The sequence below is a fragment of the Ctenopharyngodon idella genome, chromosome 11, assembly GCF_019924925.1.
Source record: "Ctenopharyngodon idella isolate HZGC_01 chromosome 11, HZGC01, whole genome shotgun sequence".
In the NCBI taxonomy this organism is placed as follows: domain Eukaryota; kingdom Metazoa; phylum Chordata; class Actinopteri; order Cypriniformes; family Xenocyprididae; genus Ctenopharyngodon; species Ctenopharyngodon idella.
The window spans coordinates 26,171,012-26,191,143 of record NC_067230.1 but is presented as its reverse complement, the minus strand read 5'-3'; the positions used below and the strand labels follow the sequence as shown (position 1 = coordinate 26,191,143).

General features: G+C 37.1%; 1 protein-coding gene across 1 annotated transcript in view; it reads right to left on the bottom strand.

The window, feature by feature from the left end:
- Nucleotides 1-5,052: 5,052 nt before the first annotated feature.
- camkvb (CaM kinase-like vesicle-associated b) overlaps nt 5,053-20,132 on the bottom strand; it is a 46,543-nt gene continuing 31,463 nt past the window's right edge. Inside the window, exons 2-11 of the mRNA XM_051912926.1 lie at nt 19,391-19,498; nt 18,764-18,895; nt 16,959-17,033; nt 14,430-14,568; nt 13,177-13,297; nt 12,884-12,959; nt 10,757-10,893; nt 10,544-10,622; nt 9,766-9,853; nt 5,053-9,677 (exon numbers count right to left, since the gene is read on the bottom strand). Coding sequence (XP_051768886.1) covers nt 9,315-9,677; nt 9,766-9,853; nt 10,544-10,622; nt 10,757-10,893; nt 12,884-12,959; nt 13,177-13,297; nt 14,430-14,568; nt 16,959-17,033; nt 18,764-18,895; nt 19,391-19,485 — 1,305 coding nt within the window. The 5' untranslated portion in view covers nt 19,486-19,498 and the 3' untranslated portion in view covers nt 5,053-9,314. The remainder of the gene's footprint in view (nt 9,678-9,765; nt 9,854-10,543; nt 10,623-10,756; nt 10,894-12,883; nt 12,960-13,176; nt 13,298-14,429; nt 14,569-16,958; nt 17,034-18,763; nt 18,896-19,390; nt 19,499-20,132) is intronic.

Below are 20,132 nucleotides of genomic sequence, written 5' to 3'. Positions count from 1 at the left end.
CTATTTTTGCTGTGAATAAAACATATAATACGCTTCAAATGACTATTCATATATGTAAATATGCACTAGATATATGAATTGAGTGGTTTAGTCCAAATTTTCTGAAGACACTCAATTGCTTCATATGATGAACAGATTGAATTTAGGCTTATTTTTACATAAAAAAGAATTAGTTGTGATAAACTGAAGATCAAGCATGTTTGCCTGACGTGCGAGAACCAGTGAGATTCATTCTGGTGTGTTACGCAGTTTGAGCTTCCGCAAGAGGGTTGTTCTCACACGTCAAGTAGGTTCGGTTGCGTTTCACTTTATGTTCACTGGTCAATGTTTATATGTGAATAAAACATAAATTAAATCAGTTCATCATATAAAGCGATCGAGTCTCTCCAGAAAATTTGGTCTGAACCACTCAATTCATATGAATTATATTTACGATCTCTTTATGAACTTTTTGAACTGTCAAAATGGTAGTTGCGAAAGCTATCATTTGTGTTCTGAAGATGAACGAAGGTCTTACATACGGGTTTGGAATGACATGAGTGTTTCATTTTTGGGTGAACTATCCCTTTAATGAATGCGAATCCTACCCAACCACAAAACCTACCCTTAATGACGCTATAAGCTCCATCCCAACACCGGTGTGAGACTGCTGTGACGTACGGTTCTGCGGCTCTGCAGTTGGTTATTATTGGAAGAAAAAAAAACTAATAAAGGATCCCTGCAAACAAGCCTGCACTGGTCCTTTACGGGCCCCTGAGAATTTGCTCATTGGCAAAACGTTGCCTCCTTAGCGCTGGCCCTTCACGGGAAGCTCTCACTAGGCCCACACTATTGATCTACAACAAATCTAGCAGCGCAGAATGCCAAACGCTTAGCATTAATGAGAATAACAGTTAAACATTGTCAAAAAACAACAGTCAATGGTCAACTACACAGATATTGTTTCTAAATAAAGCAACATGCAGTATAACATCAGTGTTTCTGGCTCATCATTGACTGAAGCACAGGCTCTACTCTTCAGCACAATGGTAACCTAAAAAACTCAGATAACAGAAACAGAACTAAGAGATCTCTCTAGAGCTCAGCATCTTCACTTATCACAATCCAGTATGACTTTGGGGCAGTTTCCCGGACAGGGTTTAAGTTAAGCCAGGAGTAGGCCTTTAAGTCACAATTAGTAAACACTCATTGTGTCTTAAAAATGGCTTTCTGAAACACAGATTAAGTTCAGATTACTAAAACCTGGACTATGGAGTCCTGAATTGAAATAAACCAGATTAATTTAAAACCAAATAATCTGAATTAGCATGAGAAAGGCTGCCTATAAAACATGGAATGAACCAAGAAAAGCTTAAAATTGCATGGAACTGAGAAGCAAATCCAAGGAAATCAACAGCAGCAGAAAAAGACTGCAATAATAAAAAAAACTTTACTAAACAAACAAAAAAGAGAGACAGTTCTTTTAAAGCAAGCAAAATACATCAGCTGTGAAAAAAAGAAATGCCTGGAAATCTGTTTGTAATGAATTCAATATATATAATAATCCTACGATTATTAATACTTTTTGTTTTGTCCTGTGATTTACATAACAACAAACTAAATGTAACTATTCACACATGCAAGGTTCAGTGTTGGCAGTCTAGAAATGATACTGGTTTGATCCAAAACACTATCATGGCTGCTTTATTACCTACCTACCTACCTACCTACCTACCTATCTATCTATCTATCTATCTATCTATCTATCTATCTATCTCTATCTCTATCTCTATATATATCTATCTCTATATATATCTATCTATATATATATCTATCTATATATATATATATCTATCTATATATATATATAGAATCTAGGGTATATCGATATATATACAAGTAATGCATGTGTCTTCTTTGAAACACAACGTTAATCTGGAGTTAAACCTGCCTCCTGGTAGGTTTAATTTAAGCCTCAGTTTAGTCCTGGAGTAGCTCTAGTCTTCCTCCAGGAAATCAGCTTATTAAACTCTGGACTAGACTAAGTCTAGGATTATTTTAAACCATGACAGAGAAAGCAGATTTCTGTTAATCTGGTTTAAGGGGCCATTTTATTCTAGTTTAATATAATAATAATCTTTATTTTACATAGTGTCTTACAAGCATAAAAATAAATTGAAATAACAAAATAAACAACATATATAAACAACAAAAATGGGTTTTAAGAACAGACTTAAAAACACTAAAAGATTCAACCTGTCTGATCTCAGTGGGAAGAGAATTCCAAAGTTTTGGTGCACAAGCAGAGAAACGAGTAGGAGGAACGGAGATTACGCCTTGGAGTGTAGATAGTTAAAAGTTGTGAGAAGTAATGCTCCGCCATACCATGCAAGGCCTTGTAGGTCAGCATAAGAATTTTAAAATCAATCCGGAACCTGACAGGGAGCCAGTGCAGTGACTCTAAAACTGGAGAGATATGTTCACTAGTCCTCATCCTTGTTAGGATCCTAGCAGCCGAATTTTGAACAGATTGCAATTTATTTAAGGTAGATTTAGAGACCCCAGCAAGAAGAGCGTTACAGTAATCGATGAGTGAAAAAACAAGTGTTGATCAGTTTTTCAGCAACAGAGAAGGATTACATGGGGCGCAGTCTTGCAATATTTCTGAGATGAAAGAATGAATTTTTAACTGTGTTCTGGATGTGAGAGCCAAATGTTAAGTTTGTGTCAAATATCACCCTTAAAATTTTTAAATTTTGTTTGAAACTCTAGAGCAGAGCCTTCCACGTTTAGGGTTAGATGAGCAGATTTATTTATTTTTTTGATGGGGTGAACCAATAAGCATAACTTCCGTCTTCTCACTGTTGAGACAGAGAAAGTTTTGAGACATCCAACTTTTTATCTCAGAAACGCAGTGTTCAAGAAAACCGATAACTGCATTATCACCAGTTTTTGTATGAACATAAATTTATAGCAAAAGTCGTGAGAAGAAAAAATGACCAGATGGTGATGATTATTTATTGGTGATTCAGTGATCTCACCCAGAGTCTGATCTCTGTGAATATTATTTAGATTTAATAATCTCACATTATAGTAGCCCTAGAACACCACTGCATGAAATGTCATCTTGCTTCAATATTTTCAACATCTTTAAATCATTATGCAGGAATTATATAAGCAGGACCACATAGACACACACAGACATCAAGGTTCAGCGTATGAACCTCAACAATGGTGACAACATTTTCAGCTCAACAGATCAACATCACAAAACAAGCTAGTAAAGTCACAAAAAAAGTTTTTTGTTGATTGTCACCATTGTTGAGGTTCATAGGCTGATTCTTGATGTTTGTGTGAGTCTAAAAGACACAGCTGAAAACACTTTCTATGTAATGAATAAAAACTCAAAACATCAAATTTTTTTTATTATCTGGTAATTTCATATAACAAGACTGCTATAAAACTAACAGCTAACAGACTCTGGATGAGATCAGTGAATCAGGCTGTTATATGATGACTTCACTGGCCAGAATTTCTTTTATAAACTTTCCTATAACAAATGTGATTCAGAAAAACTGATGCTGAAACGTAAAGGGTCAAGAGCCCAACTAAACACTTACCTCCATAATGGTGACTTCAAACTTTATTATTTTCAATAAAAGTTTTTTATGAAAGAAATAGTCAAACTGGATTGTAATAAGTTAAGATGCTGAGCTCTAGAGAGATCTGTTAGTGTTTAATGTTCTGTTGCTGCCAGTCATGTGACTGTTTTCAGCTTATTTTAGATTTTACTTTAATTTTATGGTCATTTGACCATTTTATCATCTAACTGTTTTGTTACTGTATTGTAATTACAGATTATTTTTGTAATTTTACATACATTTGTATGTAATTTCAAAAGACAGAAAAATACTGTATAAAAATACAGTAATTTTTCTGTATAAAAATGTGAATTACTGTAATTTGTCATTCATTTTTATTCCTTCTGTGCAGAGTTATAAATGGAAGGTTTTATTGAATTTCACATTAAATTTTAAAAAGCAGCCAAACAGAGCATGGGAAATGGGACTGCCTACACAAAACCTGGTACAAAGGTACAAAAGTTGCTCTGGGCCTGAACGGGCTGGCCCACACTAAGCCATCATGGGCTTAATGTGGGCAGTCCGCTAGTGTGGGCTGCTCACAGAGAGCCTGCAGTGAGCCCAAAGCTGTGGGCCTCGTCTGGTCAAGCCCGCACTGGGCCTGTTTAGGTTTGGTGTGGGCTGGCCCTAGCCCACTGTGCCCGCAAAAAGCCAGCATGGGCCCCGCAGGGGCATGTTTGCAGGGGATAGCAGTCACAGCAGCTCCACCATGTTTAAAGTTTATGGCCCACCCAACTCAGGAACTCGGGTATATCAAAATTATCCCAGAGCTTCCCAGTGGTAAATACGACTTAAGAGGGCGTTCATGTCCAATTTTTATCTAGAAAACTCGTAATTACTCTAACGCCGATAGCATGTGAAGGGAGCATTAAAGGGTTAGTTCACCCAAAAATGAAAATTCTGTCATTAATTACTCACCCTCATATCGTTCCAAACCCGTAAGACCTTCGTTCATCTTCTGAACACAAATTAAGATTTTTTTTTGATAAAATCCGATTGCTCAGTAATGCACTGTCTGGCTGCCTCTGGTGCATGTAATCTGTGGAATTAACTAGGCTATTATGTTGCCATTCACTATAACTTCCCATTCCCATTCTCCCAATGCTATATACAAAATTCACATTGCAAATCAATTTCTTTCTCTAGTGTAAACTAAGTCATAACACTTTAGGTAAGGATGTCTCTTGTTGAGACTGACAACATCCCTCCTTGCCAAATAATCACTCTAGGAGCCCTGTGCAAATGAGCCGACTGCAGGCAGGCAGTATTCCAAGACTGTTAATGTGACTGTCTACTTTTTTTAAAAAATAACTGAAGATGGATGGTCTTCTTTGAGATTTCTGACAACATCATATTTAACTCTCAAATTCTCACATTCTAAGCATGAATAACACTACTTGTTGCATAACAAAGAACTACGACTACAAATGGATGATCATTCAGGATGTGTTTATTTTGAAAGCATGAAAGTCATTTGAAGAATACAGAGGTTAAAGTGAAGAGAGGCCAGTCCTCAGTGTATTCACAGGTTCACAGTCAACCACACTGAGAAGAACATCTGAGAGAATGAGGAAATCAACAGACACCGAACACCAAAGGCAATAGTGAAGCACTATTTTAAAAAAATTGCTTTGAATTGTGTAACACAGTATCTAGTTGCGGTTTTAGTATACATGAATGCTATAAAAACCATTTTTCAGACCTACATGAAACATTACTTATCACTCTTTTTGTTTTAGATCCTTACCAGTTTGCGCTTTTTCAACTTTTATACGAAATCAAAGACAGAAAAACAAATAACATCTCAAAGTCTCAGGGTAGATAGAACAAATAAAGGTATGGGACAGATTTTAGAAGAGAAATATCATTTTATAAGATCAAAGAGAAATGAAAGATACAAAATGACAATGACACACGTGAGATCTAAAATATATCAAAGCTGACTTCAGTAAAAACCTGTGACAACCCATGCTGAGCATCATCTTGAAATCAACAGACCACTGACAGCGTAATTGCATATCAAGGCCTTCTTCAGTCAAACCTCCACTGACTCTTATGATGTTTAGAAAATTACAGCATGTCACCACTGCACAACAATTACAAATCGTTGGCCACCAGAGGGGAAACTCATCACTGTTTTCGTTCAACTATACTGTATGACAGGTTCTAAATAATTGTACAATAGGTGCACTGGCTTCATCTGTCCCGTTCAAGTCCTGACCTTCCCGCCCTTCCAGAATGACGTCACTATTGTCAACTTCAGTGGAGGACAGGCCAATCAGAAATTGAGTGTTCACATGGACACCGACATTGAGTAGCATCACAGTATCACAGTTGTAGACTATTGCTCATATTAAGAGGTCGACGTTTCGATTTTGCTTTCGTTAAGCTCTTGTAATCCTACATCACCTGCCGTTTCTCTGTGCTAAAATATGTTTGTATACTGAAAACAAAGCAAACTATTCAGGTAAAAATTAAGATGGCACAAAATGAGTTTTTAGAATGCGTCAACTAAGTACTGGCAATATGAGTAACAGACATGTCTACAGCAGTAAACTCCACACACTAGTGAAGCATGATCGTTTAATGAGAGAGAGCTGTAAAAAAATTGATTGTGAAAGATTGGATGTCTGTTGCTGACAGCAGACATTTCTATAAAATAAGTAAAAGGCAAAAAAAGCTATAATGTAAAATGTTTAATCATTAGGGTAAGGGTTTAATTAATAGGGCTAGACAATGGTTGGAAAATTCTGAAAAGTAATTCCATTGGTCTCATTCCTCTGTGTCATTGTAATTGTGGTGTGTACTTCCCTACTGTTACAGAATTAGAAAGATTATTAAAACATTCTAGTTATCATCCTTGATGTGAAGAGGCCTTTAATGTCCCTGGAAACCTCTGTAGTCCCATTTAGCAACCGCATTTAATTTGTGGTATTACTGATATATTTTAGATTGTACAATAGAATGTCAAAATATCTTGTTAACCACAGACCTTATTTCAGGCATGTAACCAAAAACCCATTAAAAAACATTGATTTGGGGATGATGGAACCTGAAATGCAAAAATGCTAACTTGTTACTTGGTTTTAGGACTCCTGCAGCACTCTATATTTGTCAATAAAACTTTTTTTTTTGTAATATGACTTAATGTGCCTTTCTTAAAGGAAAAGTCTTAGTTTTTTGGGGGGTTTCAAAGGGTCAAATGACTATAAGGCCATGTTTACACCTGGTAGTAAGATGCGTTTTGGTCGACTGGACCACAAGTAGACGAGGGAGACATTCACGTTTACATCTGGGGGCTCATTTATAAAGCATGCGTACGCACAGATTTGATCTTAGAGTATGCGTATGCTTAAATCCACGCCAATGCTCATATTTATAAAAACGATCTTTGACATGTAAAAGTGCTTAGCACCACGTCAGGTTCTGAGAAGACGTACGCACTTTTCCTTGTCAGATTACTGCAGGTTTTTTGAAATCTAAGCTATTCTTGCAGCTCGCCATTCTAAATTAAAGGATTTGGATGATGACTGGTGATCTTTTATATGTAAATGACATTAATTAAGTGTCATTTAAAACACGGAGAACTGAAACCATTCAGCTGCGCGCAAGTTCAAGATAATTTACGATTCATAGATTTCACATCAAAAAGAAAGGCGTACACTCATTTTCTGTGTGTACGTTTATTCATTCTATGAATCACACGTACGCACATCTGAGAAATTATCGTAAGATCAAATTTAGGATGGTTTCTGCGCAACATTTTATAAATAAGGCCCCTGGTGTTTTAAAATCATCATAAAATCAAAATTGACCCTATTTACTTTGTTAGCGCACATTACTATATTGACTCTTAAAATATGTCACAATACTGAAGTAAAGTCGGTCACAAGTTCTGGTTCACGAGGACTTTAATCTGTCTCTTTTGTCCACTTTCGACCACTTCTGTCCTGATTTCTTCGAAGGGAGGGTCTATGGGTGGGTAAAATGCATGGGCTTTTTCAGATCTTTTGATGTAATGGACGAAATAAGCTTGTGCAATTTACATATAAATGCGAAAGGAGACGATGAAAAAACATAAGGAGAACAGCAGCTTTTGTTCCTGCTCGGATAGCCGCAAGACCACGCTGAACACTGTGTGTTAGAAACATTTGAATTCAGTCGACAAAGTTTAAATCCTATCTGGCTAGAGCGTTTCCCATACGTGCTAGGTCAGTAGGTGGAGAGTAGGCTTTTTTTTTTTTTTTTGGTTGTTTGATTGCATTCAACCACATGAGTGTCTAAACTACACCGTTTGAATGTGTTTTTGACTACCTCTGGAAGTGGTCGAAAGTGGACAAGCTCAAAACCTTTTAGACCCCGTTTACACCTTTATTTAGCATAGTCCACTTGTGATCGGATTGGCAAAAATGCTTCTTAATACCAGGCCTTAGCATCAGGCTCTAAATATCTATTATATACTTGCAATTAAAAAAAAAAAAAAAAAAGATCTGGGTTCAAGAAAAAATACATAAAGATTATGAGTAAATATTCAGCCCAATGAAAGGGTCTCAAAGTAGGCATAAAATGGCCACTGTAACTTGTACATTTATGCCTCAAATAAAATCCTGTTAAAAACAAAGATCACTGTGTGTGGCTGTATTCTTTTAAAAACAGAAAGGTATATTATTCAAAACATGTAAAATGTATTCAAATGAGTATATAATACATTATAAGAACAAATCACATTTTCCACTGTTCATGTGGCTAGCTACCAAGCAGATGTGAGGTATTAGTTATGGTTACCTACTCTGCTCCATTTATTGGGCCACACGTCTCAACCACTAAAACACCATTACGAGATGAATTTAGCCGCCTTAGTTGCTGTAGAAGTATTTTTTATATAAATCTTCTTAACGTTTCATGAGTGCGTGTTCGATCGAGACATGAAATGTCCATGTAAAGCTGAAGCTGAACGTGTCAGTTACCTGGACATGTGTGTCATAAACAGCAGATTTGAAAAAGCATGCTGTTCTTGGCTACGTCTAATCTACAGAAGTAAGTAAGCTATGTACAGAAACTTTACATTGCACATGAAGCTGTGTCTCTGTGGTCCTCTGACTAGTTCAAGACAGGTGTCAACAAATTGCAATGCAATAAAATAAGAAAGTAGCTATAAAATGAGGCCTACAATGATAATCTATCCTAAATCATATATGCAGATCAATGCTAAAGTTTCCAATCTTGGCTTAATGTAAGCAGAAAACAGATTTTTTCTTCTTTTACGTAAAGTTAAAGTGGCCAGAGACTTCGATATGCATCACACAGCTTTGTGATTCAATAGAAAACAATAGAATGCTTGCTGGGAAATGTTTTATGACCAATTCACACTGCACCGACAGACAGCGACCAACGCGGACAACCACCATATTACAGTATGTCACTTCTCAGACATTCCACCACCCATCAAAAGCAGATTCAACATGTTCAATCAGCAAAAATGAGAGCCAACCAACTCCGTAACACACTGATTTGACAAAAACCAGATGAAGTGTCTGTCGGCGTGTCTCGGTGCAGTGTGAATTGGCCTTTAGAAGTTGGCTCGTGGAAGAGCGTGTTGAGATTAATGCTATGTGCCGCGGAATCAGTATTAGCATGCTTGCTGCTTATGTACACGTGTGTGGGATCTAAACGCAGGTGGGAGAGGTAGCGAGATTAACCGCTCTGTTCCTCCCCTGTGTCTGGTGGCAGGGAGTCTAAAGCTTCTCCGTTGCATCGCGATGTGGGATTGGGCTGTTCAGGCGCTGGAACGTGGAGAACAGGTTCAGCTGGTGGCGGGGCGGCAGCGGCCACTGCTTCTGCGTTAGCAGCTTCCACAACAGGGACTTCTGTGCTCGCAGAGTTGCTTTCAGCAGTACTCGATTGGGCTGTGGAGGCCTCTGACGGAGCCTGAGGGTTTTCCTGAGCCCCTGCTGCAGGGTTGGCCGCATCTGGTACAGCTGCTGCTGCTGCTGGTGCCGCTGTTTGATGCTCTGGTGCCCTGAGGCGCTTCATCATGGTCGTGACCCGTACGGCTTTCTGCAGAAAGGTGATCATCCAGATTTAACTCAACTTATTTCTTAAAACACAAAAGTGTCATTAAGGGTGAGAAACTTTTTGAAATTACCTTCCACTTAGCTTTTGCAAAGTTTTTCTCGATTTGTGCGCACACATTTTCCTTGATGTTCTTGTCGGAAGCAGCATTTCCAGATATCCTTGAACAGGACAAGAAAGCTTATTATATGGCCTGGAAAGTTGTTTTTAGATATTTACTACCATTCAAAAGGTTGGGGTCAGTAAGATTTTCTCTTTTTTTATTGAAAGAAATTAATACTTTTATTCAGCAAGGATGAATTAACTTGATCAAAAGTGTCAGTAAAGACATTTGTAATGTTACAAAAGATTTCCATTTTAAATAAAAGCTGTTCTTTTGAACTTTCTATTATTTTAGAATCCTGAAAGAAATGTATTAATGTTCCCACACAGATATGAATCAGCACAACTGTTCTTAACATTGATAATAATAATACATTTTTAATAAATGAGCATATTAGAATGATTTCTGAAGGACCATGTGACACTGAAGACTGGAGTAATGATGCTGAAAATCCAGCTTTGACATCAGAGGAATAAATTACGTTTTAAAATACATTCAAATAGAAAACTGCTATTTTAAATTGTAATAAAATATCACAAAATTATTGTTTTTACTGTATAATCAAATAAATGCAGCCTTGGTGAGTTTAAGAGACTTCTTTGAAAAAAAAAAAAACCATTTTTAAAAAAAAAAATCTCACTGGCCCCAGACTTTTGAATTGTTGTATTCTATACCCAAAAACCTTCTCTGAATACATATGAATGGCAATATAATGAGTAATTTTCATGTATATTGATACTATAAGTACCATTCATGGTTGATGGCTTCTTGCGCAGTCAATCTCTGGTCCTGGTCCACCTCCATAAGACGTGAGACTAAGTTTTTAGCTGCGGACCAACAAAACGGAAGATGTAACCCAGTAAACGCAACCAAACTTTCACATCATGTCTAAGGTTTACATAAGAGGAGTTGTGCTCTACTAAGCATGTGAGGTTTTATCAGTGTTTTTCAGTAAACGTACCAGAGTCTGAAATATCATCCCAGTATGGTGAGTCAAACTCATAATCTCCAGCAAGAATCTTCCGGAAGAGGTTCTTGTCATGGTTTTCATAGTCATCATCATCTGCTTCATCGTAGAATGGAGGATTTCCAGAGAGTCTGTACATGAGATAAGGGAAATCATTACAAACTGTGAAAAGGGTCTGTCTATGGTAGACTCACTGACATACTGTCTGAGCATATACAGGTGCTGGTCATATAATTAGAATATCATCAAAAAGTTGATTTATTTCACTAATTCCATTCAAAAAGTGAAACTTGTATATTATGTTCATTCATTGCACACAGAGATGATATATTTCAAATGTTTATTTCTTTTAATTTTGATGATTATAACTGACAACTAAGGAAAATCAAACCAAATTCAGTATCTCAGAAAATTAGAATATTAATTAAGACCAATACAAAGAAAGGATTTTCAGAAATCTTGGCCAACTGAAAAGTATGAACATGAAAAGTATGAGCATGTACTTGCACTCAATACTTAGTTGGGGCTCCTTTTGCCTGAATTACTGCAGCAATGCGGCGTGGCATGGAGTCGATCAGTCTGTGGCACTGCTCAGGTGTTATAAGAGCCCAGGTTGCTCTGATAGTGGCCTTCAGCTCTTCTGCATTGTTGGGTCTGGCATATCGCATCTTCCTCTTCACAATACCCCATAGATTTTCTATGGGGTTAAGGTCAGGCGAGTTTGCTGGCCAATTAAGAACAGGGATACCATGGTCCTTAAACCAGGTACTGGTAGCTTTGGCACTGTGTGCAGGTGCCAAGTCCTGTTGGAAAATGAAATCTGCATCTCCATAAAGTTGGTCAGCAGCAGGAAGCATGAAGTGCTCTAAAACTTCCTGGTATACGGCTGCGTTGACCTTGGACCTCAGAAAACACAGTGGACCAACACCAGCAGATGACATGGCACCCCAAACCACCACTGACTGTGGAAACTTTACACTGGACCTCAAGCAATGTGGATTGTGTGCCTCTCCTCTCTTCCTCCAGACTCTGGGACCCTGATTTCCAAAGGAAATGCAAAATACTTTCATCAGAGAACATAACTTTGGACCACTCAGCAGCAGTCCAGTCCTTTTTGTCTTTAGCCCAGGTGAGACGCTTCTGATGCTGTCTGTTGTTCAGGAGTGGCTTGACACAAGGAATGCGACAGCTGAAACCCATGTCTTGCATACGTCTGTGCGTAGTGGTTCTTGAAGCACTGACTCCAGCTGCAGTCCACTCTTTGTGAATCTCCCCCACATTTTTGAATGGGTTTTGTTTCACAATCCTCTCCAGCGTGCGGTTATCCCTATTGCTTGTACACTTTTTTCTACCACATCTTTTCCTTCCCTTCGCCTCTCTATTAATGTGCTTGGACACAGAGCTCTGTGAACAGCCAGCCTCTTTTGCAATGACCTTTTGTGTCTTGCCCTCCTTGTGCAAGGTGTCAATGGTCGTCTTTTGGACAACTGTCAAGTCAGCAGTCTTCCCCATGATTGTGTAGCCTACAGAACTAGACTGAGAGACCATTTAAAGGCCTTTGCAGGTGTTTTGAGTTAATTAGCTGATTAGAGTGTGGCACCAGGTGTCTTCAATATTGAACCTTTTCACAATATTCTAATTTTCTGAGATACTGAATTTGGGATTTTCCTTAGTTGTCAGTTATAATCATCAAAATTAAAAGAAATAAACATTTGAAATATATCAGTCTGTGTGTAATGAATGAATATAATACACAAGTTTCACTTTTTGAATGGAATTAGTGAAATAAATCAACTTTTTGATGATATTCTAATTATATGACCAGCACCTGTAATATTGGCATTTTTTTAATTATTGTACAGATTTTGTGGAGACTGCAGCAACATTATGTGAATTAGGTATTGCTTTAGCCACTCTGATCTGTTATTATGATCACAATTTCAGATTTACTCCTCAGACAGCCAATTCTTGTCAATGTCTGTGGTTTTGTGGCCAGAATAAAGTACAATGGGGACCACATTGATAATCAAAAGTCTGGCTATGGAAGACTATAAGTAAATGGTGCCTGTAAATAAAGGTGTTATGAGCTCCTGATTTTGTTCTATAGGAGAATACACTCACAGTATGTACATGATCACACCAAGGGCCCAGCAGTCCACCGGTCGGCCATATCTCTGTCTCCCAACAACCTCTGGGGCTGGTTGAAAAAGAGAGAAAGATAAATCATTTACAGAAACAAAAATGCTACATTGTTTGCTATTCTAATTTTAACAACTTAACGAGAAATCTTGTAAGAAAATGCTGTTTTGCTCGCTCTATAATCTTGTTGTTGTTGTTCCTCAATAAAGACCATCTGTTGCATCTCCCCCCATGAGTGTTTAAAAAGGTTTTGCCTGTTTTAAAGAGCTTCTTACCCAGATACTCTGGGGTTCCACAGGGCTCCTTGATGAGTCCATTCTCCAGTTTTGCCAGATGGAAATCACTGATGACTATTTTTGAATGTTTCAGTCGGTTGTAGTACACCAGATTCTCAAGCTAGAGGGAATGAGAATGACAAGATGACATGCTGCTTCATGAAATTCCTTTTCTCAAAAGAAAATTTTGTTTGTGTTCCGAAACAGCTAAAGTAAAACGAGCTAAATTCTTGAGTGAAATTTAGGAACACTATTTACTGAATAAGAATAATTATTTGTGAATGTATAAGATAGATATAGCAAAACTACATGTAGCTGTTTGCTAACAGTCAGTAAGCATGTGTGTTTGATGGTGATAAAAAGACATAACACATCTAATACATAAGCATGTCACCGTGGCTTTGTTCAAACAAATCAAATCTGATTTTTTAGTATCTGATTTAAATATATTTAGTAGTTTATGGAAGCTTGTTTCCACCATGAAATAAATTAAGAAAGTCTGTCTATGGTAGACTCACTGACATACTGTCTGAGCATATACAGGTGCTGGTCATATAATTCTGTCATATAATATCTGATTTAAATATATTTAGTAGTTTATGGAAGCTTGTTTCCACCATGAAATAAATTAAGAAAGGTAATTGTGGCTTTTTATCTCACAATTCTGACTTTTTTCTCATAATTGTGAGATATAAACTCGCAATTGCATGTTATAATGTCCAATTGTGAGGGGGAAAAAGACTGCCATTTTTACATCTCACAATTCTGACTTTATAAGACGCAATTGCAAGTTTATATCATGCAATTCTGAGAAAAATTCAGAATTGTGAGATGCAAACTCACAATTGTGAGAAAAAAGTCAGAATTGTGACATGAAATTTCGTAATTACCTTTTTTATTTTGTTATTTAGTGGCGGAAACAAGCCTCCATAGTAGTTCATAGTCTGCACTGCAAAAATAATTTTCCGTGATAATTTTCAGTATTTTTGTCTTGTTTTCCAGTAAAATTATTCTTTCCCCATTGGAAAATTGACTTTTTTTTTTTTTTTTTTGACATTAACCTCAATAAATGTTGGAAGATTTAGATTTAAATAATAAAAAAAGAACAATTTGCCAACAGGGTAATACAAATAATCTTAATTTCACTAAAAATAAATCTAATTTAAAGGATGTTTGATGCTAAACAAAATTCACTGATTAAGATTAAAAGTAAATGTATGCTAGTGACCACAAGAGGGCACTTTGCGATGTACCTTTAGGTTCCTGTGAACGATCTTCAGGCTGTGCAGGTAAGCAACTGCCTCCATCACTTGTCTGATAACATTGCTGGTGTCCCTCTCAGAATAATAGCCTTGATCCAGGATCCAGTCAAACACCTCCCGACCTGTGGCTCTGCAAGAAAACACACAAGATGCTGAGCTGCTTCTTCTGTGCAATTATGAATTATTCACACCCTGCTTTAAAAGTTGGCACCTTCAAAAGCTTTACTTGATCGTGCAGGTGTATAGCAGACACAAATCAGCCAGCCCATGCCACACATACAGCGTACAGCAGGGACGAGGCATTAAAATAATGAATGCAAATCCAAACAGACAGGTAGGAATGTGACAAGGACGAGGCGGTATAATCGTGGTAGGACAGTCTGAGCAGAGGGTTTATTTCTCATGTCTCAGGCAACAGCAGCAGCGGCTTTAGCTTCTTGAAGTCAGTATCAACATTATAGAAGGGAAACTATGTCGCCAAACAACCTATGCTGGAGGAATTTGGTTTCTGCAACATTTACTTCAGCGTTTTGGCCTTTGGATCCACACGTCATCAGAGAGACAGGCAGCCTCTTGCAAATGCTGACATGTAAATTTGTGCACATGTTCTGTGTGCTGTATTCAAGAAGTCAAATGCACTTCTTTGTTAAAATCTTAGCAAAATATTAATGTACACAGATTCAGAATGTAAACTTATGGGACAAAATGTCTGATATTTTATACAATTTGCAGTGTATATACAGCCAAACAGACCTGCCACTGTCTAATGTCATCAATAATAATCCAATAGCAATATTTACAAGATTAAAAGAAAATTGCTCTCTTGTCTGTATAACTTTTGAAATTTATAACTATAACCCTATAAAGCCTACTGTATCATTTACACTCAAAAAAGTGCTCTAATTTATCAACATGATCAGAACTTTGCTGAGAAATTGTACACAATCTACTACATGCATTCTGTTGTCTGATTGATATTTTATACTTTTTTAGCAAGTAAAAGGTCTTTTAGTATCATTTTAAAAACGTCCCCCGTCAGGTCGTGGTACGTATATTGTTAGTAATATTTCAAAATAAACACTTACTAGACAGCAGCAACTTCGGTTTAGATGATTATCCATCATTTTTAAGAAAAATCAGGTTAAAATGTGAGTATAAATATGTTACAACAGGTTTTTAAGGGACCTTTATTTGTACTTCATTGTATTCCACTGTATTATATTGTATGTTTACATAATTTGAAAATACTTTAAAGGGTTAGTTCACCCAAAAATGAAAATTCTGTCATTAATTACTCACCCTCATGTCATTCCACAGTAAGACTTTCGTTCATCACACAAATTAAGGTATTTTTGATAAAATCCAATAGCTCAGTGAGGCCTCCACTGACAACAAGTTAATTTACACTTTCAGAAGCCCAGAAAGCTACTTTAAAACAGTTCATGTGACTACAGTGGTTCGACCGTAATGTTATGAAGCGACGAGAATACTTTTTGTGCACCTAAAAAACAAAATAATGACTTTATTCAACAATTTCCTCTCTTCTGTATCAGTCTCTGACGCGCGTTCACAAGAGCACCACGACGCATGCGTGGGTAACGAGAGATACATGTGTCGTCTCATCTTCTGAATTATCCAAACTTTCAAGCTGTGGCATGACAATATCGCAATCGATGCAGCACACGCTCTCCTGTTCGGTAGGCATCGCTTGGCACTGATGACATCTACACCACCAGCTCTCCATTGCTCTCTGTCTTTCAGAAGCTTGTGGCTGTGGTTGTGTTGCAGTCTCTTCCATCTATTTTAGTTCATTCTCTATATATTCTTATTTGAATAAGTATGGTTGTGCAAAAAATGCAATTCATCCACTGTGTCGAAATCTGCAGACATATTTATGAACTGTTTCATGTACAGCATGCGTCTTCCTCTGTTTGTGCGTCTGGGTCATATGTCAGAACGCCAGCTCCTGCGTCATCACCACACTCATGTGTCGTGGTGCTCTCGTGAATGCGGGTTGGAGACTGATACGGAAGAGAGGAAGTCATTATTTTGTTTTTTTGGCACACAAAAAGTATTTTTGTCGTTTCGTAACATTAAGGTTGAACCACTGTAGTCACGTGAACTGTTTTAAATATGTCTTTAGTACTTGTCTGGGTATTGAAAGTGTTAATTAACTTGCTGTCAACGCAGACTTCACTGAGCCATCGGATTTTATCAAAAATATCTTAATTTGTGTTCTGAAGATGAACGAAGGTCTTACGGGTGTGGAACGACATGAGGGTGAGTAATTAATGACAGAATTTTCAGTTTTGGGTAAACTAACCCTTTAAGGCCACATGCGTTTTATTAATATGCATAACTTTTTTTAAATAGTTAAGTAAAATATTTAAAATGAGTATGATGAAAAGCAAATTAGTTTTGCTGTGGTATTGACAACTGAGAAATTTCTGAAATCATTACACTCCTCCCTGTACAGTAAAAAAACAAAAAAACAATTTCCTCACTGATTTCAGGACTTACAGCTCAAGGAAGAGGTAGTACTCTTTCCGGGTCTCGTAGACATCGACCAGCTGGAGGATGTTGGGGTGTTTTACCCTGGGGAGGAGAGATGGACAAACAGTTAAGAGACAGTTTGCAGCACATTGGAGGCTGATACACATGCAGCGTCAAGCCCAAATCCACCCCGGCCCACCATCAACCCCATACTCGTGCCCCATCTGCCACCGCAGAGTCATCCAATGCCAGTCATACACGCCTGCATCCCTACGATTTGCATATCGCATGGATTCCTATATCCGCTATAATTATATTTAATTAAATAACAAATGTCAGTATTACCATTAATGCTCTGTGACTGAATCACATCTGTTCAAATCAACATTTATGTATGTATGATTTGTGTAACTGATTTCAAATATATGCCAGCCTGAGGAGGTGGCTTCGCCAGCTGAGTCTTGGTTCCTCCCAAGGTTTCTTCTTCATCTACTAAACTTCGGGGAGATTTTCTTGGCCACTGTTGCCTTTGGCTAATCACTGGGGTGTTTATAATGCATTGTTCTTACTTTAAAGTTGCTTTTGAATATTATGTATTATAATGAAATTAAATGAATTGAAATAAACTGAATAGCAGATATAACTAAAAGTTTCTAGGCAACTTCCCTTAGAACCAATTCCAGCATGTATAATCGTATGATTTAATTAATTATGCAACACGGACACTGTAAAGGAGTGTTTCAGAATTTTTTAAAGGTAGTTATGTCAGCCAACTTTTAAATTAAGAAATTAATACACTGATTAAGCTTTGAAGACACTAATGTGCACTTCTGCCATGAAAAGAGAGGGAAAGAGAGGTGAACTCGTAAAAAAAAAAAAAGCTCATTCTAAAAGTGACATTTCTTTTATGTGTTATTCATGAGCTGTTGTGATTTGTGAGCGGGGACACAAATGCAGCACTGCAGGATCAAAGTGACATCAGTGACTCCACTCACGGTAGATCAGCCTTTTAGATGCAGTATAATCATATAATCATACACTGATGCAAAGCATTTATATCTGATATCTTAAGGCTTTGACATGTTTGGAATATTAAACAAAATTCATTGCATCATTAGGTGTTTAGTGTACTTTCCTGTTCCTTGAGAGGACTGAAAATCTCGATAATGAACACCAGCTACGCATGACTCCACAAAGTCAAGAAGCTTTTTGTTAAAATCTACCATGTAGTTTTTGCTTTTTACAGAATTATAAATAAGCAATTTGCAAGCTATTATATGGGTTTTTGAAGCAGAAACATAACGTTCAATACTCTTACAAAACCTCAAATCTCTGTGCCGTTAAACTGGATGTTATTTTATTCAAATCATGTTTATGTGCAGTAGCTAGAAGTTTGTACGCATATATTTGCATAAAGTATGCAGTGAAAGTAAATTATTAGTGCCTATCATTCATCAACCTCAAACATGGCTTATTTGAAACATGTAAGTAGTAGCCTAACGTTATCCACTCGCTCTAATGTTAATGTTAACCAAGAAAAAAAAAGAGAGATTCATAAATAATCATTACTTTTGTTGGTGCACTGCGGCAAACTTTTATATTTAAAGGCTTACTCTTATGGTTTAGCAGTTTTCTGTAGAACAATGTTAGCAATGTTAAATTTAATATTTTTTCTCAGCACTGAAATGCAAATGAGCTTTAAGAATCACTATTCATAAATGAAAATTATGATTAAAAAATATGATTCTCTTTACACTAAATAAAATCAAAAGAGCAGACCTGAGGACCGCAGAGGACGCCCCTGACTACAAAAAGAAAACTGTTTAACTCACATCTTTAGGATGACAATCTCATTTTTGGCAGCCTTCCGCACTTTTCTTCCATCTTTCTTCAGGAATTTTTTGCAGGTGTACATTTTCAGAGTGTTTTTATCCTTCGCCCTGAAGATCTCACAGAACTCCTCCCTTGAGAAGAAATTAAGTTTATTGTACTAATTACATTAGAATTTATATTGACATTAGGAAATAGTTCACCCAAACAATTTCTGTTAACTCAACAGAGAATTACTGCATGAGGTCTTAATACATAGCTGGAATACTCTATTCTGATTGGTCAATCACATCATTCTGCGGTAAAACATTTTGTATAACTGACCATTGTCCTTGACTGACTATACTAGATTCATGTCTCTCATAACACTCCACAGTCTCACATAATCAACTCATTTCAACTGAAATCAATATTTTATATCCATTTATTTGTTAAGTAGCAGAATAATTAGAGGCATAATGTACAGTCAGTCAATCATTGTTGCAAAATGAACCCCTTAAGGATGATACAAGATAAATTTTGTGATCCTGAACATTATCCCTTACAAATATTGTATATTTGAGAACAACTTTTGCAGCTTAGATGCACAAATAAAGGGGACGGAATACACAAAAACACATTTCACTTACGATTTAACAATCTGCCCCAGATCATATTTGTCTGTGATTTCTGTAGGACTGTTGTAGTCCTTCTTCTCGCCAGGATTTAAACAGCCGAATGGCATGGCCCACCCTGCCCTTGAGAGAAACAGAAGGAGTGAGAGAGGTTAGGGTATAGATCCATTTAATTCCAGTTCTCAACACTCTTAAATCATTGCACAATGTGTGAATATGTATTACTCACTCACACCAATTATTCTGGATTAATATGCGTGTTCACTTCATATCACATTCTGTGACATTTTTCAGTCCGAAGGGAAATAACAACTGTGCATAAACACTCCTCTTTGACATTCACAAACAAAACAAATTCAGTGGCAAATTCCAAACAATGAGCACTGCTGAGGGATTTCTTTCTCTGCCAATCTAATTTCAAATGAAACAATATTTATGGAACTTATGAAAAATGTGAGTTGTACTGCACATGCAAAACTTGACGATGTTAGGGTGTTTTGCCATGTGGTTAGAATGGTTTTATAATGTGATATAATGTGTTGCTGTTTCCCCTATGGTGTTCTGGTTGGTTGCTAGGGCGTTGCTAGGGTGGTTGCTTACCTCTTTATGATAAACTGCTATCTACATCTAGCTTGGGATCCTATTTCTGTGCAAGTCTATGGGATTTCTTAACGTCTGCCAGGCAAAAAAAAAAAAAAAAAAAAAAAAAACCATAATAATACCATAACCTCTCCTTAACAAGCTGCATGATGTGAGG